Source organism: Micromys minutus, assembly GCF_963924665.1.
Source record: "Micromys minutus genome assembly, chromosome: 26".
Taxonomy (NCBI): Eukaryota; Metazoa; Chordata; class Mammalia; order Rodentia; family Muridae; genus Micromys; species Micromys minutus.
Genome location: NC_137961.1, coordinates 27,457,613 through 27,483,445, shown reverse-complemented (window position 1 = coordinate 27,483,445; position 25,833 = coordinate 27,457,613). Strand labels below are relative to the sequence as shown.

Genomic DNA, 25,833 nt, shown 5'->3' with positions numbered 1-25,833 from the left:
CTAAAAAAACTACTATTGTACTGTACACAAATAATGTTAAAGGATGAAGGAAGCTGTTTACTCTGTCTCTCCTTATTCTAAGCAGCTTTATGTGTGTCATTTCTCACTGTGTTTATTTATGAATTCCCAAGGTGTAGTAGGAACAAGGATAAAGAGGAATTTTTTAAAAGTTATTCTCTAACACCTGTAATCTTAGAGAAATGAGGCATGTGACATTGTTTTGTGCATAGATTATTGAGGCACCATGACAGCAGTAAAACCATTCTGCCTTAACTGCAATCTAGTGCCTTGGAAAGGGTGATGCTGTAATCTCTGAAATGGCGGGTGAAATTAGGTTCTCAACTAAAATACACAATCAAGTCAGGATGACAGATTACTGGAGGAAATGTAATTTAACTTGTAAAAGGCTTACAGAAAACAAACAGGAAAAGACTAGTGTGAACATCGGGTTTGGAGAACAGATCTCAGAAGAGAATAGAACTTTGAGTGTCTACCTTAAAGCTATGATTTCAACTGTTTGGATACTCATTAAGACTAAAAATTGATTTTTGAGCCATTTTTTTGTTAAGTTTTTACCTGTAGAATCAATAATCTGACTTAGCTAAAAATGATCAGTTATATAAAAGGTGTAGCTTTCTCATTTATAATGGAAATATTATTTGTTCTGCTACCAATACTTTTCAAGTAAGTGGCTAGGCATGACATTTCCAAAATTAACATTTCCATTATTGTAGCCATATACTAATTTTATTGTTCATTAGCATAGAATTGTCTTTGAAAAGGCAAAAGATAATTTTTTTCTAGAAGCTCACAGGGGTTTTTTTGAGAAAGTTTATTTTATAAAACAAAGATAAAAGAACGAATATTAAGCATTTTTGCATAAAAGTATCCGAATAAATTTTTGTCCATGCTTGGCTTTTTTTTCCCCCAAAGGTTTGATAGTGTGCATAGTCTTACAGTTACAATGAGAAAAAAGTACATGTAAAACATGATGTAACCCGGAAATAGTTAAAGTTTTCTTGGTGTGTAAGGATTGAGCATAACTTTTTTTTTTTTCTTAAACTTTACACAGTCTGTGAGTTGTTTCTGGGGTATTCAGAGCTTTCTGGGGTTAGCATCCCACTATCAGTGACTGCATATTATGTCTGTTCTTTTGTGACTGGGTTATCTCACTCAGGATGATATTCTCTAGATGCAACCATTTTCTTAAGAATTTTGTTAAGTCATTGTTTCTGGTGGCTGAGTAGTACTCCATTGTGTAAATGTACCACAATTTTTGTGTCCATTCATCTACTGAAGGACATCTGGGTTCTTTCCAGCTTCTGGCTATGAACATTGTGGTGCATGCGTCTTTGTTGTATATTGGAGCTTCTCTGGGGTATATGCTCAGAAGTGGAATAGCTGGATCTGCAGGTAGTACTATGTCCAATTTTCTGAGGAATCACCAGACTGATTTCCAGAGTGGTTGTATCAGTTTACAGCCCCATCAATAGTGGAGAAGTGTTCCTCTTTCTCCACATCCACACCACCATCTGCTGTCATCTGAGTTTTGGATCTTGGCCAATCTGACTGGTGTGAGGTGGAATCTCAGGGTTGTTTTGATTTGCATTTCCCTGATGGCTAATGATGCCAGCACTTCCTTAGATGTTTCTAGGCCATTCGATATTCCTCAATTGAGAATGTTTTGTTTAGCTCTGTACCCCATTTTTTAATAGGGTTGTTTGATTCTCTGGTGTCTAGCTTTTTGAGTTCTTTGTATACCTTGGATATTAGGCCTCTATCAGATGTGGAGTTGGTAAAGATCTTTTCCCACTCTGCTGGCTGCCTTTTTGTATTCTTGACAGTGTCCTTAGCCTTACAGAAACTTTGCAATGTCATTAAGTCCCATTTGTTAATCTTTGACCTTAGAGCACAAGCCATTGGTGCTTTGTTCAGGAAATTTTGCCCTGTGCCTATGTGTTCTAAGGTTTTCCCTACTTTCTCGTCTAATAGTTTCAGTGGACCTGGTTTAATGTGGAGATCTTTGATCCACTTACACTTTAGCTTTGTACAAGGAGATAAGAAAGGGTCTATTTTCATTCTTTTGCATGCTGAGTGCCAGTTGGAACAGCACCATTTGTTGAATAGGCTGTTCTTTTTCCATTGAATGTTTATAGCTCCTTTGTCAAAAATCAGGTGACCATATATGTGAGGGCTCATTTCTGGATCTTCTATTCTATTCCATTGATCCATGTGCCTATTTCTGTATCAGTACCATGTGGTTTTTAGCATAATTGCCTTGTAATATAGCTTGAGGTCAGGGATGGTGATTTCCCCAGAAGTTGTCTTGTTGTTGAAGATGGATTTCGCTATTCTAGGTTTTTTGTTATTCCAGATGAAATTGCACATTGATCTTTCCAACTAAATGAAGGATTGAGTTGGAATTTTCATGGGGATTGCATTGAATCTGTAGATTGCTTTTGGTAAGATGGCCATTTTTTAAATGTTGATCCTTCCAGTCCATGAGCATGGGAGATCTTTCCATTTTCTGAGATCTTCCTCAACTTCCTTTTTTAGAGGTTTGAAGTTCTTATTATACAGGTCCTTCACTTGCTTAGAGTCACAACAAGGTATTTCATGGTTTTTGTGACTATTGTAAAGTCACAAAATTTCTTTCTCCACATGTTTGTCCTTTGAATATAGGAAGGCTACTGATTTGTTTGAGTTAATTTTATATCAAGCCACTTTGCTGAACTTGTTTATCAGCTGTAGGAGTTCTCTGGTGGAAGTTGTAAGGTTGCTTAAGTACACTATCATGTCATCTGCAAATAGTGATGTTTTTACTTCATCCTTTCCAATTTGTACCCCCATGATTTCTTTTTGCTGTCTTAATTGCTTCAGCCAGGACTTCCAGTACTATGTTGAATAGGTAGGGGGAGAGTGGGCAGCCTTGTCGAGTCCCTGATTTTAGTGGGATTGCTTCAAGTTTCCCACCGTTAAGTTTGATGTTGACTGTTGGTTTGCTGTATATTGCTTTTATTATGTTTAGGTATGGGCCTTGGATTCCTGTTCTTTCCAAGACTTTTAACATGAAGGGGTGTTGAATTTTGTCAAATGCTTTCTCAGCATCTAGTGAGATGACCATGTGATTTTGTTCTTTGAGTTTGTTTATATGGTGGATTACATTGATTAATTTCTGTATATTAAGCCATCCTTGCATCCCAGGGATGAAGCCTACTTGGTCATGGTGAATGATCATCTTGATGTGTTCTTGGATTCGGTTTGCAAGGATTTTGTTGAGTATTTTTGCATCAATGTTCATAAGTGAGATTGGTCTGAAGTTCTCTTTCCTTGTAGGGTCTTTGTGTGGTCTACGAACGAGGGTTATTGTAGCTTCTAAAAATGAGTTAGGTATTATTCCATCTGATTCTATCTTGTGGAATAGTTTGGAGTTGGTGTTATGTCTGCAGTAAATGTCTGATAAAATTCTGCACTGAACCCGTCTGGACCTGAACTTTTTTTTGGTTGGGAGGCTTTTGATGACTGCTTCTATTTCTTTAGGTGTTATGGCATTATTTGGATAGTTTACCTGGTCCTGGTTTATCTTTAGGATCTTGTATCTGTCTAGGAATTCATCAATTTCCTCCAGATTTTCCAGCTTTGTTGAGTATTTTTGCATCAATGTTCATAAGTGAGAATGGTCTGAAGTTGTCTTTCCTTGTAGGGTCTTTGTGTGGTTTAGGAACGAGGGTTATTTTAGCCTCAAAAACTGAGTTAGATAGTATTCCATCTGATTCTATCTTGTGGAATAGTTTGGAGAGTATTGGTATTATGTCTTCAATAAATATCTGATAAAATTCTGCACTGAACCCGTCTGGACCTGGGCTTTGTTTGGTTGGGAGGCTTTTGATGACTGCTTCTATTTCTTTAGGTGTTATGGGATTATTTAGATGGTTTACCTGGTCCTGGTTTAACTTTAGGATCTTTTATCTGTCTAGGAATTCATCCATTTCCTCCAGATTTTCCAGGTTTGTTGAGTATAGGCTTTTGTAGTAGGATCTGATAATTTCCTGATTTGCTCAGATTCAGTCATTATTTCTCCACTTTCCTTTCTGATTTTGTTAATTTATATACTCTCTCTTTGACCTCTAGTTTGTCTGGCTAAGGGTTTATCAATCTTGTTAATTTTCTCAAAGAACCAGCTCTTGGTTTTGTTGATTCTTTCAATGATTCTTTTTGTTTCTATTTGGTCTATTTCTGCCCTAAGTTTGTTTATTTCTTGCCTTCTACTCCTCTTGGGTATATCTGCCTCCTTTTGTTCCAGAGTTTTCAATTGTGCTGTCAGATTGCTAGTGTATGCTCTCTCCAGTTTCTTTTTGGAAACAGTCAGAGCTATGAGTTTTCCTGTCAGTTATGCTTTCATTGCATCCCATAGTTTTGGGTATGTCATGTTTTTGTTTTCATTGAATTCTAGAAAATCCTTAATTTTTTTATTTCTTCTTTCACCCTGCTATCGTTTAATAGAGCATTGTTTAGTTTCCATGTATATATGGACTTTTTCTTGTCTTTGTTGTTATTAAAGAACAGCCTTAGATCATGGTGATCTGAGAGGATGCATGGGAGTATTTCAATCTTCTTATGTCTATTGAGGCTCGTTCTGTGTCCAATTATGTGGTCAATTTTCGAGAAGGTGCTTTGAGGTGCTGAGAAGAAGGTGTATTCTTTTGTTTTAGGATGATATGTTCTGTAGATATCTATTAATTCCAGTTGGTTCATAGTCTCTGCTAGTTTTACAGTGTCCTTGTTCAGTTTCTGTTTCCATGATCTGTCCTATTGGTGTGAGTGGGGTATTAAAGTTTCCCACTATTATTGTGTGGGGTAAAATGTATTTTTTGAGCTTTAGTAGGGTTTCTTTTATGAATATGGGTGCTTTTGTATTTGGAGCATATATATTAAGGATTGAGGGAGTTCCTCGTGACAGATTTCCCCTGTAATGAGTAAAAAGTGTCCTTCCTTTTTTTTTTTTTTTTTTTTTTTTTTTTTTTGGTAACTTTTGGATGGAAATTTACTTTATTCGATATTAGAATAGCCACTCTAGCTTGCTTCTAGGAGCCGTTGGCTTGAAAGTTTTTTTCCCAACCTTTTACTCTGAGATAGTGTCTGTCTTTGTCTCTGAGATGAGTTTCCTGTATGCAGCAAAATGCTGGGTTTTGTTTATGTATCTAGTCAGATAGCCTATATCTGTTTTTGGGGAGTTGAGTCCATTTATGTTAATAGATATCAAGAAATTGTGGTTTCTTTTCCTGCTATTATTACTTTTGTAGGTTGAATTGTGACTGTGTCTCTTTCTCCTTTTGGTTTTCTTGCTTAGGAGTTTTCTTGTTTTTACTAGGATGTAGTTCCCCTCGTTGTATTGGGTTTTCCACCTAAAATTCGTTGTAGTGCTGGTTTTGTGGTCAGATATTGTGTAAATTTAGTTTTGTCTTGAAATATCTTCAACTCTCCATCTATGGTGATTGATAGTTTTGTTGGGTATAGCAGCTTGGGTTGGCACTTGTGTTCTCTTAGGGTCTGCATGATTTCTGTCCAGGCTCTTCTAGCTTTCATAGTCTCTGTTGAGAAATCGGGTGTGATTCAGATAGGTCTGCCTTTATATGTTCATGACCTTTTTCCCTTACTGCTTTTAGTATTCTTTCTTTGCTTTGGGCACTTGGTGTTTTGACTATAATGTGTCTGGAGGAATTTCTTTTCTGGTCCAACCTATTTGGAGTTCTGTAGACTTCTTTTATGCTCGTGGTCATCTCATTCTTAAGGGTAGGGAAGTTTTCTTCTACAATTTTGTGGAAGATATTTACTGCGCCTTTTAGTTGATATTCTTCTCCCTCTTCTATTCCTATTATCCTTAGGTTTGGTCTTCTCATTGTGTCCTGGATCTCCTGGACATTTGGGTTAGGAGCTTTTTGGTTTTTGCATCTTCTATAACTGTTTTGTTTATGTTTTCTATGTTGTCTTCGGCCCCCAAGATTCTCTCTTCCATCTCTTGTAGTCTGTTGGAAATGCTTGCATCTGTGACTCCTGATTTCTTTTTTAGGATTTCTACTTCTAGGGTTGTCTCTTTTAGTGTTGTCTTTATTGTGTTTATTTCCTATTTGAATTCCTTCTTCCATTCCTTCATCTCTTTGGTTCTGTTTTCTTCTAGTTCTTTGAGTTCTTTGAGTGTTTTTCTTGTTTCTTCTTTAAAAGCTTCTAATTCTTTATGCTTTTCCTCCTGTTCTTGTTTAAGGATCTCTATCATCATCTTGAGGTAGGATTTTGTGTCTGAGTCTTCTTTTTCTGGAGTGTTTCTCATTCCGCTGTTTGTCGTGATGGGAGAACTGGGTTCTAGTGTTACCAGGTTGTCTTGGTTTCCCTGGGGTACGTTCTTTCGCTTTCCTCTTGCCATCTTGTTGTCAGTGATATGTTCTTGCCTTTCCCTTGTACCTGGCCTGTGTCCCTGGATCTCCACTGTTCCTGGTGGCGGATGGTCCAAGACCTGTTCTGTGTCCCAAAGCCGCTGGCTGGGAACAGTGGGCCCAATGCTGGGTTCCTGGTCCCTGGGTCAGGCAGGGTGTGGGCGCGTTTTCTGTGCATGCTCAGCAGAGATCTCTCTGCCAACCCCTTCTCACCAGGCCTGTATATCTGGGTCCGCTGGTGCTGGTGGTAGATGGTCCGAGCCAATAAATTTATTTTTAATAATAAGGGTTTTTTTTTCATTTGTATTTTTCCAAAAATATAAATTTTAATTTAAGTCCTGCCTCTTTCTGAAGCTCTCCTGTAAATTCAAAAGCTGTTGACTTCAGTAAGTACACAGTTTTGTGAAGGAGGAAATTCTCTGCACTGTCTGCTGTTGAATGAAGAGACGTCACAGTTTCTAAAAGATGATATACTTCATCTGATGTCTGGCTAGTTGCGTTTCCCAAGTTCGAAGGGAGGAAGAGTTCACCTTGTCTTCTGGCTGTCTTATAGAAAACAGCCTTTTATGAGGGAAGTTAAAACATGGTCACCTAAAAGGATCTGCCGTCTGAAGTTTTACAGTGAGATGTTACTGGATGTCTGAATGTAGAAGTAGCAGTTTTGCTGACATGAGAGAGCTGCTGCCTGGTGAGGTGTGTAGGACCTTCCTGGTCTTGTTTGCGGTGGTTATTTTCCCGTTGCTGACATATGTTACAGGAAAGAAGAAGCCGGACATCACCTTCATGTTCCAGGATGAAATTGAAGATTGCTTAAGGAAACACATTCAAGATGCTCCTGAGGAGTTCATTTCAGAGCTCGCAGAATACTTAATAAAGCAAGTATAAACTATACTTCTTCCCATTTCTGACAGCATGGAATTTTCACCAAGATCCTCTTAAACAGGTTATAGGCTTTTTTCCAACCCTTCAGATTTAATTTAATCATGAATCCAAACTCAGTTACATTCAGCCTTTATTTAGATGCTCTTGACTAACGGACGGCGACACTGAGGACCTCTGAAGTGCTCACGTAGGTCTTGGGTCTTATTTGACACTAACTCCTCCTTTACATAGCATGAAAAGCAGCACCTGAAAGAGAAGGCAATCTTTCTATTTTGATTTAGCCAAAAGTAAACACAGGTTACTGTTAGTCTCTGGAGGGGGAAAAGTTGGCCTCAATACAGTAAGTGTAGAAACTAACAACCTGTGAATCAGCCAAGCTAAGTTTACATGGAAAACTAAAGGGAATTTTACATAACTTAGTCTCTATTAACCATACCTAGTCATCCCTCAGGTCAGACCCAGTACATAAGTCTCATAGAGATAATCCAAGAGCTCAGCAAATCTAAATTTTTATTTTAGAGTAGAACTTTAATAGTGAGATTTTTTTTAATATAAGTAAATTTTATACATAAAAATATGTATAAAGAGCCATAATCTGTAAAAATAGAAAATAAATACTACTAGCTATACACCATTTTTAAAAATAATCTATTGTAGATCATAGAGATGTTTTTAAAATACATTATGTTAATAGTACTTTAGAAATTGAGAGTTTTTCTGTGGTAATTTTTAAGATGAGGAACACACTTATATTCTGCTACTTTCCAAATTAATGTTTAGAGGTCTGCTTCATGGAGTGTCTGCTACTGTCATTCTTGTCATCTTTACTGCAGTTACTTTGAATGCTTTAAAATTGTGAAATTGTTTTAAATTATTTTTGGATCTATAAAATAAATTCTTCACTGAACCTCTTTCAAATTAATTTTAACTGTTAGAGAAAGAAGGGGGGTTTTAAATTGGTATTTTACTATAAGCAAAATGTCTCATCTAATTTCAGTGTAGTATATTTTAATTAAACATACTTACCTTGTCCCAGGCCCCTTAATAGAATGTACCTGGAGGTCGTGCGCTCAGTCTTCATGTCATCCGCGTCTGCCTCTGGAACCGGCAGGAAGCGCACGGTCAAGGACTTACAGGAAGAGGTGTCCAACTTCTACAGTAACGTCAGACTGTTTGAGAAGGGGACGAAACACTTCGCAGGTATCGTTAGCAGTGTCTTCCTCACCGATTCTTGTAATTCTGCAGGGAAGGCAGTTGTACTAAAGTGTCCTTCTTTTCCAGATGACACACAGACTGCTCTCACCAAGCACTTGCTGAAGACAGTGTGTACCGATATCACTAACCTCATGTTCAACTTCCTAGCCTCAGATTTAATGATGGCAGTGGAGGACCCTGCAGCCATTACAAGTGATGTATGTCAGGGAATTGCCTGCTGCTTGATGTAATTGGAGTCTGAGCATGTTTTTATTGTCTCTCATTTGAACGAGTTTAAAGGAAGAGTAAGGTAACAGTTTTTATATAGAAAAATACTAAAGAATTTAAGTAATCATACAATTCTTACATAATTTTACAAGGATAATCTGACCAAACTACTTATAGTAAAGAGGCTCAATTACATTATAAAATATGACTTTTTTCTAATGGTTTCTGTCAGTCTTCTCCACTTTCTTGTTGATTTATTTAATAATTAGTCCTGTTTTCTGAAGCTCAGCCATTTTCTTTTGAAAGCACTGTACCACTTAAATATTAGGATAAAACTCCTGAGTTTATGTGTTTGAAACTGTTACCTTAAACTAAAGCCCAAGACCTTCACTTCTGCATTTGCCATGAGAGGTAGAGCCATGGTTGAGCCTGGTCCAGTTACCTATAGGTAGAAGGGTGTGGGCTGTTGCTATGGTGATAATGACCAGTCCTCCTCTTGCTCTTCCTTCTCATCCTTCTGGGACTGTCTTACAGTTAGAGATTCAGGAACGCTGAGTGAGAAAGTCTTCATGTGGCTGACTGCATTTATAACTGACTTTGAATGTGGCAAAACCACATCTACCTAATGCTGTGGCCTCTGTAACTATGGTTTGTTGCCACAGAGGTGGCATGATTTTTCTTGGTATGTTTTAATTTTAGGTACTTCCTTCCTTACATAATAAAGTCCGTCTTACAATCCCAGACAGAAGCGCATTATTTACCTCCTACTACTACTTGGAAGATAATGGATTCTTCCTCCTTCATTTTGAGCAACAGTATCCAACTGTCTAGAATGTTTCATGTGTCCTGTCTCTACCAATTTCCTTTCTAAAAAAATGCAATATTGCCATTCTTGCTCTTTGGCCTAACAAAGAACTAAGAGATGGAAGAAGGAAGCCCTGATTAGTCTGTCTTCACAGACACAGTATGCCCCTTGGGTCATTATTCCTGATATACATCACTAGAAGGAATGGCCTGTCTGGTATACGATACCCCACAATTCACAGTATCCACAGAGAGATGATGAAAGCTTCCTTATACCACGTACAACTGTACAAGTGTCTAGCCACAGAACTAGACCCCCTGCCCTTCCTACAGCCATCCCTTCTGTGTGAGAGCCATGTGGCTGTAAACACGCTTCAGGAGGTGCTGAAAAGAGCAGCCACAGACAGTGTTCTTATCCAAGTTCTCTGTTTCCACACGGCCCGTCATTAGTCTAGTGGAGGCTGTGAAGATGAGGGCTGAGCTCTGTGACTCTGTAGTAGTTTAACGATTTTATTTCTGGTTTGAGACCTAACATTCAAAACCCCAAATAATATTACATTTAGCATTCTATTCCACTACTGAATTTATGGGTATTTTTGTTTGTCTGTTTGATCTTATATCCACCGTATATCAAAAACACAGTGCCAAAACAATGTTTTCCCTTACAGATAAGAAAAAAAATTTTAAGTAAATTGACAGAAGAAACCAAAGTAGCTCTCACAAAACTCCACAACTCTCTGAATGAAAAAGTAAGTCATTGTGACTGCAGTTAATGTAAAATCAGTACTCTGTGTGCAGGATCCTCGGGGAAGGTAGAGGGAAGAGGAGGATGGGAGCACTTAAAATTTAATCCTGAATCAGTTTCTGTTTGCCAAATGCCCTGTTAAAAGTTATATGTGTTTAGGATGTAAAATTACAAAACAGTATTAGGTGTCTATACAAGTATTTTATGGAATTACATGTTTCCAGAGCATAGAAGACTTTCTCTCTTGTCTGGATTCTGCAACAGAAGCTTGTGACATTATGGTGAAAAAGGGAGACAAGAAAAGGGAAAGGTAACTCTGATTCTGTTGTTGCTACTCCTAAGATGAGCTTCACAACTGAGACCGAGAAGGACTGTCTCGGCCATTTATAGAGTTGTAGACTCATGCCCCTGATCCTAGTGTGTTTCATTAGGATTGAGACCTTCATTACAGTACACCTTATTGTAGTCAGTATACCTTGCTTGATCCCAGCAACCTAAGAGCAATAGTATGTGTTGAGTCTACTTGCTGTATAGCTTTCTGTGTAATGTTAATCCACCTAAGCCAACTAAAGTTAAAGTAGAATGTAATCATATCACCCGTATTTAAAGAACTCCTTAAAATGCTGTGGAATCAAATCATTAAACTAGAGAAGGTGAAAATGAATGTGAAAGAGAAAATATTTAAATGATGAGATCTCTCTAATTATGTATTTTCGTGATTTTGGTTTTGCAGGCAAATCCTGTTCCAGCACCGGCAGGCTCTGGCTGACCAGCTGAAGGTCACAGAAGACCCTGCTCTGATTTTACACCTCACATCAGTCCTGTTATTTCAGTTCTCAACCCACAGCATGCTCCATGCACCTGGAAGATGTGTCCCACAGATCATCGCTTTTCTGCACAACAAAATCCCAGAGGTATTACATCTTAATACACTGAAAACTTGTAGGCTTTTAAATGTAGGGTGTCCTGAATGTGAATCATTGCCAGTACCCAATCAGAGAGAGAGAGAGAGAGAGAAGCCATTAGCATCTGTCTGATGCAGACAAGAATGGGGACAGAGTTAGGAGTTGATTTTTTTTTTCTTAATTGAGTATACTTTAAGACTCTTTCAGCATTCTATAAGATCCATGGTGAAAAGTCCTCTGATTTTACAGGTTAAGTTTTGAGGAAAGATGCAAGAATCTCTGAACTTTGGTCTCAGTTTCCCTAGTTTTGATTTAGCCCCCCACTTTAGAAGTCTTGTCCACTTCATCTAAGGAATCCAACCCCTAGCTAAAAGCTGCTTGGTTTCTTTAGTTCTCATTATGGTGTGTCTTAGGTCATAGAACATGGCTAAACCAGGCTCCTGTGGCATGGTCTGCACAGGACCTCTGTCTCCTGATGCACACTCTGAGAACACAGACCTTGCTTGTAAGACACAGCTTTCCACCAATGCGGCTGTTGTTTGGTGAACATAAGGCCCTTCCATTTGTACTGTCAGACAAATTCTACTTTCTGTTGACAGAAAATCAGACGTGCTTGGTACAGTTTCTTTTTTCTTCTCACAGGATCAACACACTCTTTTGGTAAAATACCAAGGATTGGTTGTGAAGCAGTTAGTCAGTCAAAATAAGAAGAGTGGGCAGGGAGAGGATCCGTCAGGCGATGAATCAGACAAGGAACAACACGATGTCACCAATACTACACGGAAAGAGCTTCAGGAACTGTCGTTATCCATTAAGGACCTTGTTCTGAAGTCCAGGAAATCATCTGTGACGGAGGAATAGTGCCCCTAATTTACTTCTGTTGCATAGTATTTTCCCCAAAGTAGCTGAGTGATCACAAAATTAGTCACTCCGCACATCCTACTCTCCCGTCAGCCCTCCCCACACAGTTCAAATAAATAGTGGTGTTGCAATTGATGGAAATTTTATGGGAAGCTTTACTGCTGAGTTCTCCATGAAACATTTTCTTTTCACATAATTCTATGTGTAATTTTTTATGTAATAAAGTTTCTTCACAAAGTTTTGAATGTAGAACATATTATATGCTTTGATGTTCTTCCAGATGTTAAAATGAAGAATAAAAAAGAATACTTTTTATCTCTAGGAAAGAACTTGTTTGCTATTTACTTTATATTGTATATTTTTTACAAGAAAATGTTTATATGTCTGAAATAAAAATGAATCATTTTACTTTTTAAATATAGAGAATGCTTTAGAAGTAGAAATTTTCAAATACATTTTGTAGTACTTGCTGTGGACAGGTAAAAGGCCTCCTGCATGCATGTCTCTAGAGACCTCAGAAGTGGTTTGACAAGTGAGAACACTGAAGAAGCATGCACTGGGGCAGATGACTAAAGCAAGCCTCGGGGCGCAGCGAGGGGAAGTCTGAGGAGGACACTGCAAAGCCTGCGTGGATTTAGGTGGCTAAAAGAACAGATGTTTTGATTTCAGTGGCTGCTTTTGCTCTTAGTTCTTTGCTGGAACCTGGGTAACAGGTAGCTAGGCTGTGCTGGTGAACATGGAATCTGTGTGTATTTAAACCTGGCAGAGATTTTATTTAAAAGTAGACATGTTTAAAAGTTAATATTTTGTTTTCTGTGATTATTACGTAAGACATACTAAAACAGTTTCTTGGAACAATAATTTAAAGCAAGTTGTTAGCAACAACCTATTGTCAAAATTTTAGTTATTCTGATTGTAATAAAATTAAAACCCTAATGCTTAAGGAATGCTATTTTATATGTCAATGAAATTTTTACATTTTAAAATATTTAAATATATAAGTAAGACTGCCTCTTTCCTGAAATGATGAAGTGTTAATACGGCATAGAAGTGCTTAATTACTAACTAACATTTTGTTAAAGTTGGTGATAAAACTTTGTAGAAAACATTAAGGTGCTGGAGAGGCGGTGGCTCAGTAGGTAGGACATTGGCCTCTTTGATTCCAGCACACATGGATGCTTTGTATCTCCAACCCCAGAAAACCTGATGTTTTCTGGCCTCTGTAGGCACCAAGCATACACAAGATGTATAGGCACACATGCAGGCAAAACACCTGTACACATACAAGATAATAATGTAAATGCTTTTATATGGGTAACTTTTGTTGTATATTTTCATATAAGCAAAGGAAGAAAAATAATAAATTTCTGTGACTCCAAAATCGCTTTACTTTCTTATCCAGCTTCCAAATTAGTACCCAACCTATTTAACTTTTGTTTAGTAACATTGTTTCAAATACAAAAGTGATCCATATCTACTTCACACTCTATCATTAAAATAAATATGTGATCACTTAAACTCATTTTAATTTACAAAAATGAAAGAAAAATGTAAAGCTATATTAATCTTATTTGCATTTATTTTATTTGCCAAACAGTTCATATTTTCTTTAGTAAATAAAAAAGCGTTTATAAATTGTATAGCTGATTTTGTCTGTAAAGACGTAACTTCTGATATTTTCTTAATGGACTGAGTTAAGAACATTATTTAAAATAAAGTTGTCTATCCTATTTTATATGTTACACTGAAAGTAATTAAATGCAGTCTATATAATGCTTATATTTTGAATTATACTGGTTGTTAAAGGAGGTGACATTTTCTTATTACACAAAAATAATTCCTAACATTCTTGTTTTTATTTTTTTGTTTGCTTGAAAGTTTACAAAAAAATTATTTTACTAAATTATTTCTTCACCAGATTTCAGCACATATATAACGTTCTCGGGTGTGATAACTCTTGCCACTATAATAGAGATGGGAAAACACGCCGTAGCTTTCATGTTCTGCTGTGTTCTGTCTTTACACCATCATAAAAGAAACCCACTCCGACCCCCTAGAACAGTGGTTCTCAAATTTTGGGTTGTGAAACGTTTAGTACTCAAGGATCCCTTCATGTAGGCTTCTCAAGGCCATCGGAAAACATGTGTTTACATTTTAATTCATGAAAGTAGCAAAGTTGCAGTTATGAAGTAGCAATGAAATAATGTTATGGCTGAGGGTCACTGCAACATGAAGAACTGTATTAAAGGGTCACAGCATTAAGAACCACTGCCCTAAAAGATAGACTCTCCCTGTGCTTAGAGCAAGGACCACAATGCTATAGAATACTGAGAAGTGTCTAACTTACGGGGTCACCTTGGACATGTTAGTACTTTACTAAGGTAATGAAGTCAAAGTGTACCAATGAACAATCACTGGTTTTGTCAAGCTGCCGGCAACCACAGGAATAATGTTTTGCTATTGTGTTTCTATCAAAAACTCTGAGAAATTGGATGAAAGGACAGTGAAGAGGAAGCTTTGTTTTCCTTAAATTCTATAAAGTCTTTGCCTCCATGGACGTGAGAGATAAAGTAAAAGTACACATTGAAAACTCTGGTATGATACTCCACATGCATTGAGTCACTATCATTGATGTGATTGTTATTTTTTAATGAATAACCATTTTTAACTATTAAGAAATTCAAATAATAAGTAGGCTTAAAAGGAGTTATACACATTGTTCTACTTTCATGGACAGTTAAGAAATGAGAAAATACACAGGAGCGCCTTATACCTTCAATGAGAACCGTGACTTTCAGGCATGCAGGACACAGTAGCATCATACACAAGAAGTCACATTTGATTAAGTATGTATTAGATTTCTATACTTTTCTCGTGTTCACAGTCTAGTGCGCAAGATAGAAACCCTTTATCTGCCTCAACCAACCAAAAGGACAGAAGGAAAACTCTGAGCCTTTAGGCCTTTAATTCCTATAGACATCAAGGTTGGACAAAGAACTAAAGACATAAAGTGAGGTTGGCACAGAAAATACGTGTTTCAGTAAAGCATGATAGTGCTTACCTATAGCCTCGTCGATTACAAGATCAAAGCCAATCTTAGCTACATGGCAGATGCTTCAGACAAAATGGACACGGGAACATGCAGTTGTTCGTGTGGTATTTAATAAATGTAAATTAACTTAATGCAGTGGACTCTCTGTCCTAGCCGTTCTACCTAAACCAGTTTCCTGTGACTCTTGGGCTAATAAACACAGACACGAGCAGCAGGCTGTGAGGAAAGGAAGACCACTTCGTCCTAATGTCACCTAGGGCAGAATCCTAGGTTTCAAGAGCTGCATGGCGCTTCATGTGCTCTGTTCCTGAGATGTGAGGTCTCAGGTGGCTGCTCCAGTCACCATGACTGCCTGCCACCATACTTGCCTGTCATGATAGTAATGAACTCCTCTGCCTCTAGATGTTTGAGTTCTTTTTCTATAGGTGGCTTTGGGCATAGTCTTTTTCTTTTACGAGTACATATGCTCTTTCTTTAATTTGCATTTATATCTGTGAACCCAGCAATGGGAATTCTTCTGTATAGCTTATAGTTGGTCTTTTCTTTTTTTAATATCATTTTTATTGGATATTCTATGTATTTACATTTCAAATGTTATCCCCTTCCTCCCCCTCTCCCATCTCCCCTCCCCATTTTCCGTGGAAGATGCCCCCACTCCTAACAACCCACTTCTACCTCATTGCCTTGGCATTCCCCTACACAGGGTAAATAAGCATTCATTGGACCAAAAGTCTCTCTTCCCACTGATGCCTAGCCAGTTCATCCTCTGCTATATATGAGGCTAGAACCATGGGTCCCTCCATGTGTGCAAACTGGTTGGTGTTTTCGTCCCTGGGATCTCTGAGGGGTTTCTTCCCATGGGGTTGCAAACCCTTTCCGCTCCTTCAGTCCCTTTTCTAACTCCTTCATTGTGGACCCTGTGCTCAGTCACATGGTTAGCTGCAAGCATTTTAATCTGCATTGGTATGACCCTGGCAGACCGTCTCAGGAGACATCCATATCAGGTTCCTGTCAGCAAGCACGTCTTGGCATCAGCAATAGTGACTGGGTTTGGTAGTTGCATATGGGATGGATCCCCAAGTGGGACAATCTCTGGATAATATTTTCTTCAGTTCCTGCTCCACTATTTGTCCTTGTATTTCTTCCCGTGAGTATTTTGTTCTCACTTCTAAGGACAGGGCTAGTATCTGCTTATCAGTGAGTGCATATCATGTGTGTTCTTTTGTGGCTGGGTTACCTCACTCAGAATGATAGTTTCCAGTTCCATCCATTTGCCTAAGAATTTCATGAAGTCATTGTTTTTAATAGCTGAGTATTATATTTAATAGCTCCATTGTGTGTATGTACCACATTTTCTGTATCCATTTCCCAGTTGAAAGACATCTGGGTTTTTTCCAACTTTTGGCTATTATAAATAAGGCTGCTATGAACATGGTAGGGCATGTGTCCTTACTATATGTTGGAGCATCTTTTGGGTATATGCCCAGGAGTGGTATATATGGGTCCTCAGGTAGTACTATGTCAAATTTTCTGAGGAAGTTCCAGACTGATTTCCAGAGGGTTGTACCTGCTTGCAATCCCACCAACAATAGAGGAGTATTTCTTTTTCTCCACATCCTTGCCAACATCTGCTGTCACCTGGGTTTTTGGTCTTAGCTATTCTGATGATGTGAGGTGGAATCTCAGGGTTGTTTTGATTTTCATTTCCCTGATGACTAAGGATGTTGAACATTTCTCTAGGTGCTTCTCAGCCATTTGATATTCCTCAGTTGAGAATTCTTTGTTTAGCTCTGTACCCCATTTTTAAATGGGATTATTTGATTCTCTGGAGTCTAACTTGTTAAGTTCTTTGTATATGCTAGACACTAGCTCTCTATTGAATGTAGGATTAGTAAAGATCTTTTCCCAGTCTCTTGGTTCCTGTTTTATCCTCTTAATAGTGTCCTTTGCCTTACAGAAGCTTTGAAATTTTATGAGGTCCCATTTGTGAATTCTTGATCTTAGAGCATAAGCCATTGGTGTTCTGTTTAGGAAGTTTTCCCCTGGGCCTATGTGTTCTAAGCTCACCCCCACTTTCTCTTCTGTTAGTTTCAGTGTACCTGGTTTTATGTGGAGGTCTTTGATGCACTTGGACTTGGGCTTTCTTTGTACAAGGACATAAAAATTGATCTTTTTTTTTTCATTCTTCTACATGCCAGTTGAACCAGCACCATTTGTTGAAAATGCTGTCTGTTTTTCTATTGAATGGTTTTAGCTCCTTTGTCAAAAATCAAGTGATCATAGGTGTGTGGGTTCATCTCTGAGTCTTCAATTCTATTTCATTGATCTACCTGCCTGTCTCTGTACCAATACCATGCAGTTTTTATCATGATTGATCACTAATACAGCTTGGGGTCAGGGATGGTGATTCCCCTAGAAGTTCTTTCATTTTGAGGATAGTTTCCTGGGTTTTTTGTTATTCCAAATGAATTTAGAAATTGTTCTTTCTAACTCTATGAAGAATTGAGTTAGAATTTTTCATTGAATCTGTAGATTGCTTTTAGAACTATGGCCATTTTTACTATATTAATCCTACCAATCTATGAGCGTGGGAGATCTTTTCATCCTCTGAGGTCTTCTTCAATTTCTTTCTTCAGAGACTTGAACTTCTTGTCATACAGATCTTTCACTTGCTTGGTCTTTTTTTTACTTAAGTATGTTGTGTACCTCTGAAGCTATATTTAACCATTTATACAAATATGTAAATATTGCCCTTTGTAGTTAACATATACATACAACATTCTAGAGAAAAATATAAATACTGAGGTTATGCCTGTTCCTAAGAATGCAAGTAGTTTTAGATTCTCTCTCTTCCAGATTGTTGGCAGCATGCATTTTTGTAACTCAATAACACATTTTAAAGTAAACATTGCTTTTTAGTAATACAAAGAAAGGACAATGAGAACCACACTGGGGCAGAAGCACATGCTTATAATTGATAACACAATTTATATAGTTATGTTGAGTCTGTAATGAAAGGATAATGATACGCCTAAGAGATGTCATTTAATAAATCCAACAAAAGGGTTAAAATTAGAGGCAGGTTGAGAATAGGTGAGGGAACCTAAGGTTTAAGATGACAATTAGTAGATGGAAGTGTCATGCTCTGAGAACTAGGACCAAGATGATAAATGGTTTCATTCACTGTGGCAAGGGCTGCAAACCCCAGACAAAGACTCCAGCAGTTCCCAGGGTACCTAGTAGAGCCATGTCAGATGACACTGAAGATCTGATGGTCATAGAATGTAATTGTAAAGTAAGGAACCTGGACTGCCCAGAGAAACACAGAACAAAGAATAAACTGCCAGGGAAGAGGGGAAACTGGACGTCTAACCAAGAGAAAGTAAGGAAGCAGGTTTCAAGGCTAGGCCTGAGCAGAGGAACTGCCTGTCACGTCTGACAGTGCTCTGGAAGATTCTACTCAATGTACTTTGTGACCCTAAAGATTGTCTTCTACTTTCTGCTGGAGTAGTTCAAGCAAAAAGATACATTGAGGGGAACAGGGAGGGTGAATCTGACTGTAAACTATCCTTTTGAAAAGTGCACAGGTAAATCCAGAGGTCAGTAGCCTGATAACTTTATCGGGAGAGGCCCTGTGACATCACCAATACTGATTCCTTTCTTAAAGGTAGAAGAAAATGCCTGTTGAGCACATACTAGATTCTATCACCAGTGACAGGCAGATACAATTTTGTTGATCGGATGTTGTTCTTGCTAATCCTAATATTTTGTTTTCATGTCTTACTATTCAAATCTGTGTGAATGAAAAAGCAGTTAATTGGCCTATATTCCCTCTATATATCCCAGTTCTTTGGTTATATTTAGCTAAGTTTGATTTCTAGAAATATTGACAAATGCCTTTATAGCATAAAATAACGACCATGAAAATGTGGTCAGGAAATAAATGGAGTTATGATAGAGCATTTCTTCTTTTCTCCCACCTTCTGAACTGAAAGAATGGTCTCAAATGGAAATTCTAAGAACAGATGCCACTTGTCATATAGGTCAGTGTGACCCACTGAGAACTCCTGTGATGGATTAGTTCAAAACCAGACCTCTACCCTGATATAATCTGACTTCTCTGAACATGTCATATTTTGAAGAGTTCAGAAGACCAGCTGAGGCTGAGCTTACATGAAGTCACACAATGTGAATCATGACATAACAATCGGTACCACCACCTGGGGCCCCAGGCAGAAGTCCGACCACACTGGCAGTACAGAAAGCAGCTAACTATCCTGAGTTACTTTATTCAAATCCAACACTCAAAGAGTTCTCAAATTTCTCAAGAAAGAACTGATAGCAGCAACCAAGAACATCTCATCTGCTGGTCTACAAAGAACTCCAAAGGTAAGAGTTCTCCTCATTGCCCCCAGACAGTTCGCCAGAATAGAGCTGCCCTTCAGATGTTTCCCACCAAAAGGAGGAGTTTTGTAGCTACCAGAGAACAAAGCCAAAAATGGATTGATGAAGAAAAATACAAAGTACATACTTTCAGAGAACATTTTGTGTACAGTCATGTCCTTAATTGAACTTAGTCAGTGGAAATTCTCAAGGGTGTGTGTCTGCATAAATGTTCTATATTTTAAACTTTGTGGCTTTGCCAGATACTTCAAATACTAACACTAGTCAAATTTCCCTTTAAGGATATTCTGAAGGGAACGTTTTCCTTGTGGTTTTAAGTAGAATTGACCAGTGATGGTTTTTGGCTTAGGAGGAGTCTTGGGTGCGTGTCACAGAGTTGTAGGAAAGAACTTGTTTTTTTTTTTTTTCCTACAAAATTGAAAGGCTGTAGGGAGCAGTCCTCATGTAATGCTGACGAGCATTCTGTTCATTTTGGAGTCTGTGATTGAGAGGGAAATCCACATCTATTCTCCCAGAGTGTAAGTCAAAGGAAAAAGCAGCTGAAGAAAAAGTGAGTTTTCTCCCCAGTGCTGCTTTTATGATTGGTTATGTGGCATTTTGGCTTTAAAAAAATATTTAAGAATGAGAATTTTACAAACTTCCCGGAAAATTCTCAAGATAAACTTTTGCTTGGAAGATGTGTGCAAACCATGGAGTCTTGGCAATTAGAGCTGATTGGTACTTCTTTGTTTCTTTCTAGGTTTTACACATTCCTCATTTTGGTGAAACTCATGGATGCAGCGCCGTGGCAGACAGCTGAAATTGCCTCTCTGGGTCTGTAATCATCTTAACACAGGGACATTCTTACTGTCATAAAGGGGGGAGAGGAAATAGTCCGAGTTCTTGTTCTGCTTAATTTGTTTGTGTGAATAACGTTATCGTGGGATGCTTCGTGACCGAATTCCTTATACAGAGCAAGTTAAAGTGTTTAAGTATAGGACACATGTTAAGGCCTTTATGTAAAGTAGGTAATCAGAAGCCTGATTTCTAGAAAAATCTTACTACTCTCTAAAAGCAGGCATAAAGCAATTTCCTAATCTGTTTCCAAGGACTGAAGTAAAATGCTGCTTCCTACCCACACCAGTACAGCATCTGAAGTGTTACTCTTTGACACTAAGATTCCATTACTTAGGCATGAAGTGCTCATCTGTCTCCCTTTTTAGTTGGATCTCTTTGGTACCTGGCATCCATTAGAAGCCAAACTCAGCATACTGTCTTGTTTGGAGTATAGAAATGTGGGAGCTTAAAACATCAATGAAATGTAAAATTCATCATTCTATAATGAAAGAAAAGCATTAAGTTGTTTTGGCCACTATTTCAGATTTACAATACTGTCATGTGTAAATCCTAGCAAACTTAGCACAAATCACAGACAAAATATTTCTAAGAATGTGTATAAGATAAATGCCTGAAATCACAAGACAAATTGCATCATGGGAAAGGTATACTCAGGTCTGTCTTCTATGTCTGTAGATGTCCCATGTTGGCCTTAGCTGGATGACAGTTATGTCTAATGATAAACTTTCCTCTCATCCCTACCACGGTTTTTATAGAGCATTTTATGGAAGCACTGATTGTTTTGATGGTTTTCAATACACGAAGTATAGAATCAGTTATCAGTTAAACTAAGCTTGCACTTCATTGGTTTTATAAATAACGTCTTCCTGTCTGCTTCTTGGGTAACCACTGGAAGGACCTTTAAAGAGGATAGGGAGTGGATGAGGGACGCTTCCCCCAAAATACCTCGAACCCTCTTAAAATTATCAGCTCAAGAGTATATGCACCTCTCAATCAGACCACAGTGAGCTTATATGTGACCTACAGACTCTTCTCAGAATAACAGTAATAAATTGAATGTAATGGTGAGGGGCATCCAGGGCAAAGCAGCTAAAGATTCCAACTTGGACAATACCTAAGTCACCTTCCAAAACAAAATGCCCTAGTAATTTATATTATTTCCATCCATTGCCTTTTTGGCCCCAGCTTCACATCTCTCTTTGGTTGTCTGGCATCATTGTCAAACTTTATAATCACTCTGCTTCAAAGAGTTCTTCTCTCAGGCACACTCCTCCACAAAGATACCATGAGTCACCTCGTGGCTCAACACAGACACAAGATAGAATAATTTTTTTTCCTTCTCTTCCTCTCATCTTCTTTCACTTATTAACATTAGCCCTTCAACTGTCCACCCTGCCTCTAGCAGAGTGAATGGCTTTCCCCCATCTCTATCAAATTCTTGTTGAGGCCTCATGAACCCAACCCCCACCATGACAGTTTTGCATTCCAAGTCTGATGACCCTAACACTATTAGTCTATAGGCGTCACTGGATGGGCCCAAATAACAGAGAATCTCTGGTTGTTATTAGCACTAGACATTAAAAAAAGATGCTGAATGCCTTAACCAGTTTTTCTCTAGTGCTGTACTGGTGAAATCTAGTTGGTGAGTAGATGAGTTGATAATACATGAATGAACAGACTATAGGTAGGCATAAATTCCTTTCTGTAAAAAGAAAATTTAGTACTTTGGTCAGAAGTATTAGCACTCTTAAAAAATGTTAGTGAGCAAACCTATAACTGACATGCAATTCAGGTGATTGGGCAGTGGGTTTCTATCATAAGTTCTGGCTAAATTCCTGCCAGTACAGAACTAACAATGCTTCTAATATATGCACATTCTCTTCACGAGAAATGATCTCTTAATGTTTCTTTTCTCTGATTGTTTTTACTGGATATTGTTTTCATTTACATTTCAAATGCCATCCCCTTTCCCAGTTTCCCCTCCAAAATCTCCCTATCCTATGCCCCCTTCCACTGCCTCTATGAGGGTGCTCCCCACCCACCCAGTCCCTCTCACCTCCCCAACCTGGCATTCCCCTACATTGGGACATCAAACCTTCACAGAATCAAAGGCCTCTTTTCCCATTGATGCCCAACAAGGCCATCTCCTGCTATATATGCAGCTGGAGCCATGGGTCCATCCGTATGTACTCTTTGGTTGGTGGTTTAGTCCCTGTGAGCTCGGGGAGGGGGTTCTGGTTGGTTGACATTGTTGTTCTTCCTATGGGGTTGCAAACCCCTTCAGCTCCATCAGTCCTTTCTCTAATTCCTCCACTGGGGACACCGTGCTCAGTCCAATGGTTGGCTGTGAGCATCTGCCTCTGTATTTGTTAGGCTCTGGCAAAACCTTTAAAGAAATAGTCATACCAGGTTCCTGTCAGCAAGCACTTCTTGGCATCAGCAATAGTGACCGGGTGCATAAAAGATGGATATAGTGGTGGCTGCATATGGGATGGATCCCCAGGTGGGACGGTCTCTCGATGGCCTTTCCTTCTGTCTCTGCTTTGCACTTTGTTTCCGTGTTTCCTTCTCTGAGTATTTTGTTTCCCCTTCTAAGAAAAACTGAAGCATCCACATGTGTGATGTAACTGTTATCTGGGAAAATGTAAATGCAGGTGACACTAAGCTGCTATGCACTCTAAGATTCTGTTTTTAAAGTGACTTCTAGTTCTACAGTTATACTACACATACTTGTTTATTCCAGGAACATTTTTATAATTATACTATGACAGAAGCTTCTAACCTTTACCTTTCTAAGTTGACCAGCTGTACTCTAATTTTATCCAGTACTTTTCTTATGCGCAGATTAAAATTTTTTTTTAAAACTGACCTCAGTTAAGAGGTTTAACATCAGAGCATGTGTTAATCTAACTTTTTAAAAATATTGATGTAATGGGTATTTAATTCTATTCTATTTAATGTCATTTAAAGTCATGCTGTTAAACACAATTCAATGATGTCTAGTGTTATCTTAAAGAAAACCCTTTACAATCCTAGTCAAATGTAAGCTTATCTTAGCAACTATGATTAAAATAGTTTATAATTAAAAGCACAAAATATACTTTGAAAGTATTCACCATGGGTCAACAAATATTTCACGTGAAGGAGCCACAAGTAAACAGTTTGGGCCTTATAACTACTGACCCTAGTGATGCAGCTGCCATGTAGGCCAAGCAAGAGTGCTATGTGTGAACATAGATGCATTCCACTGCAGCCAGCCAGTGTGCTATGTGTGGGTGTGGCTTCTCCCCACTGCAGCCAGCCAGTGTGCTATGTGTGGGTGTGGCTTCTCCCCACTGCAGCCAGCCAGTGTGCTATGTGTGGGTGTGGCTTCTCCCCACTGCAGCCAGCCAGTGTGCTATGTGTGGGTGTGGCTTCTCCCCACTGCAGCCAGCCAGTGTGCTATGTATGAGTGTGGCTTCTCCCCACTGCAACTCAACACTGCAATACAGTGTGCTATGTGTGGGTGTGGCTTCTCCCCACTGCAACTCAACACTGCAATACAGTGTGCTATGTTATGCGTGCATGGCTGCCTTCCACTGTAACTGGAGAGTGTGATAATAAAGTTCATGAGTATAGCTGTATTTTCATATAACTTTATTTAGGAAATTGAATTTGAGCTTTATATATGTCAAAATGTTACACTGTGATTTCTGTCATTTAGAAATATTAATAGTATGTTTAAGATTCAAGACATTCAAACAGATGGTGCTGAGATTTGGCTAAAGCTGTAGACCTGCTCTAGAGACTCAACCTAGAAACTCTATCTGCCTGAGTTTCAGAAGTTTCTGTGAGCATACACATACATGTACTTTTTCATTAAAAAAATGGCAAGTAGATTTTATCTAATGCTGAAGTATTTTAAAATAAAATAAGGAAACTTTTTGAATACTATACAGAAATGTACTTTGTCTAGTATATATGACTATTAAAATGCATATTCAGCATTCATTCATGGCATTATTTATTTTGACATCAAAATAGACATGAATTATATTATACATGAAAAATCAGATACTCTAGATGCCCAAATGTAATACCTAAAGAAAAATTAAGTTAAACCTCAAGAATACTTTAAATACAAATTAATGATTATTCTAAGAAAACTCACTGGGATATATAGTTTAATTCGATCTTTTAGGGTGGTGGATCTCTATGCATTTGAAGCCATTCTGGTCTGCATAATGAGTTCCAGGCCAGCCATGGCTTCTTAGTGTGACCCTATCAAAAAATTAATTCATTTTGGAGGGAATTTCTTTGTTATTCTTGTGATATTTTACAATAACCAGTATAAAAAAAGAATAGATCATGTTTCCACACATAATATTTTGTGTAAAAAAGCTTGAATGTAATATTTTTAATACTCTTACACCCTTGATTCTTCTTTCTCAATACACACATTCAAAGCTACATAAACATGAAGTAACTTGTTTTATATTGTATATGTAGATTTGGAATTTTCACTTATATGTTTGCCTTTTAGAACTTATGAAACAATCAAAATTATATACAACTGTAATTAATGGATCAATGTATTAGTTTATTATTTAATTAACTTTATTATTGTTAATTAAAGCTGTCTTGAGAGCACAACTTGTGGGAAAGAGAAGGATGCACACTTGCCACGAACCTCATCTTTTCCCAGAAGGTAAACTCAGGCAGAGGACCTTCATAATCGGGGAAGATACTGAGAGCTGTTTGCAGGAAAGGGAGCACAGCAAGATCAGGGCACCCAAATCCTCAGGAGAGTAGATGAGAAGTGCTCCATGTGGGAACACTCCTCTCCCTTACCTAGACTTGAGGTAACTTGGAACATTTAGAATGAGTAAACTAAGAGTAGAAAATTTTATTCCCAGTATTTGCAAATGGGAGAAATTCGTGCAAAACACAAGAATGTGGAAGGATAAATCTTCTGTTATAGAATCTTTAATTTTCAAACTGCAGTCTTGTTCTGTTTTAAATAGACACACATAAAATTGTTGAAACAACAAGCAAGATATGAATTTTAGTTACTGTAATGGACCTGCTTTTCCAATACTCTCTAAAGTTGCCCAAGAAGCAAATTGTGGCCTAGATGGTAGTGGCTGTGTGAAGCTGAGCTTTTAAGGCCTGTGGAAACAGCTTTACCTGTGACCATCCGTTTTACAGGCATGGACAAGGAAACTACTATAAGCACTCTCTAGGACTCTGCTCCATTGTAATACACCTCTACTCCTCCATCCTATTAACATCCTATAAATCATGACTGTTGCTACCCTCAGCTTCAGAAACTCTTTCAGACTCTCTCTACTATTCAGCTTTTAAAACGTAACTCTAAATTTTACCTGTACTTTTCTAATAATGTTTGTGACTTCCACAATCACCCTGTACACAGCTCAAAGCATTTTTTTTTTTTTTTGTCTTCAAAACAAGATTTATTTTTTTTAAACATGAAAATACATGGAAAATACA

General features: G+C 38.1%; 2 protein-coding genes across 2 annotated transcripts in view; both read left to right on the top strand.

The window, feature by feature from the left end:
* UFL1 (UFM1 specific ligase 1) overlaps positions 1–13,629 on the top strand; it is a 34,296-nt gene extending 20,667 nt beyond the window's left edge. The window contains exons 13-19 of the mRNA XM_080938485.1: positions 7,189–7,306; positions 8,350–8,513; positions 8,595–8,725; positions 10,208–10,288; positions 10,509–10,594; positions 11,018–11,198; positions 11,832–13,629. Of these exons, the coding sequence (XP_080794611.1) occupies positions 7,189–7,306; positions 8,350–8,513; positions 8,595–8,725; positions 10,208–10,288; positions 10,509–10,594; positions 11,018–11,198; positions 11,832–12,050 (980 nt within the window). The 3' untranslated portion in view covers positions 12,051–13,629. The remainder of the gene's footprint in view (positions 1–7,188; positions 7,307–8,349; positions 8,514–8,594; positions 8,726–10,207; positions 10,289–10,508; positions 10,595–11,017; positions 11,199–11,831) is intronic.
* Positions 13,630–19,950: 6,321 nt separating this feature from the next.
* The window catches only part of FHL5 (four and a half LIM domains 5), a 37,130-nt gene continuing 31,247 nt past the window's right edge, over positions 19,951–25,833 (top strand). The window contains exons 1-2 of the mRNA XM_080938688.1: positions 19,951–20,056; positions 20,246–20,319. Of these exons, the coding sequence (XP_080794814.1) occupies positions 20,281–20,319 (39 nt within the window). The 5' untranslated portion in view covers positions 19,951–20,056; positions 20,246–20,280. The remainder of the gene's footprint in view (positions 20,057–20,245; positions 20,320–25,833) is intronic.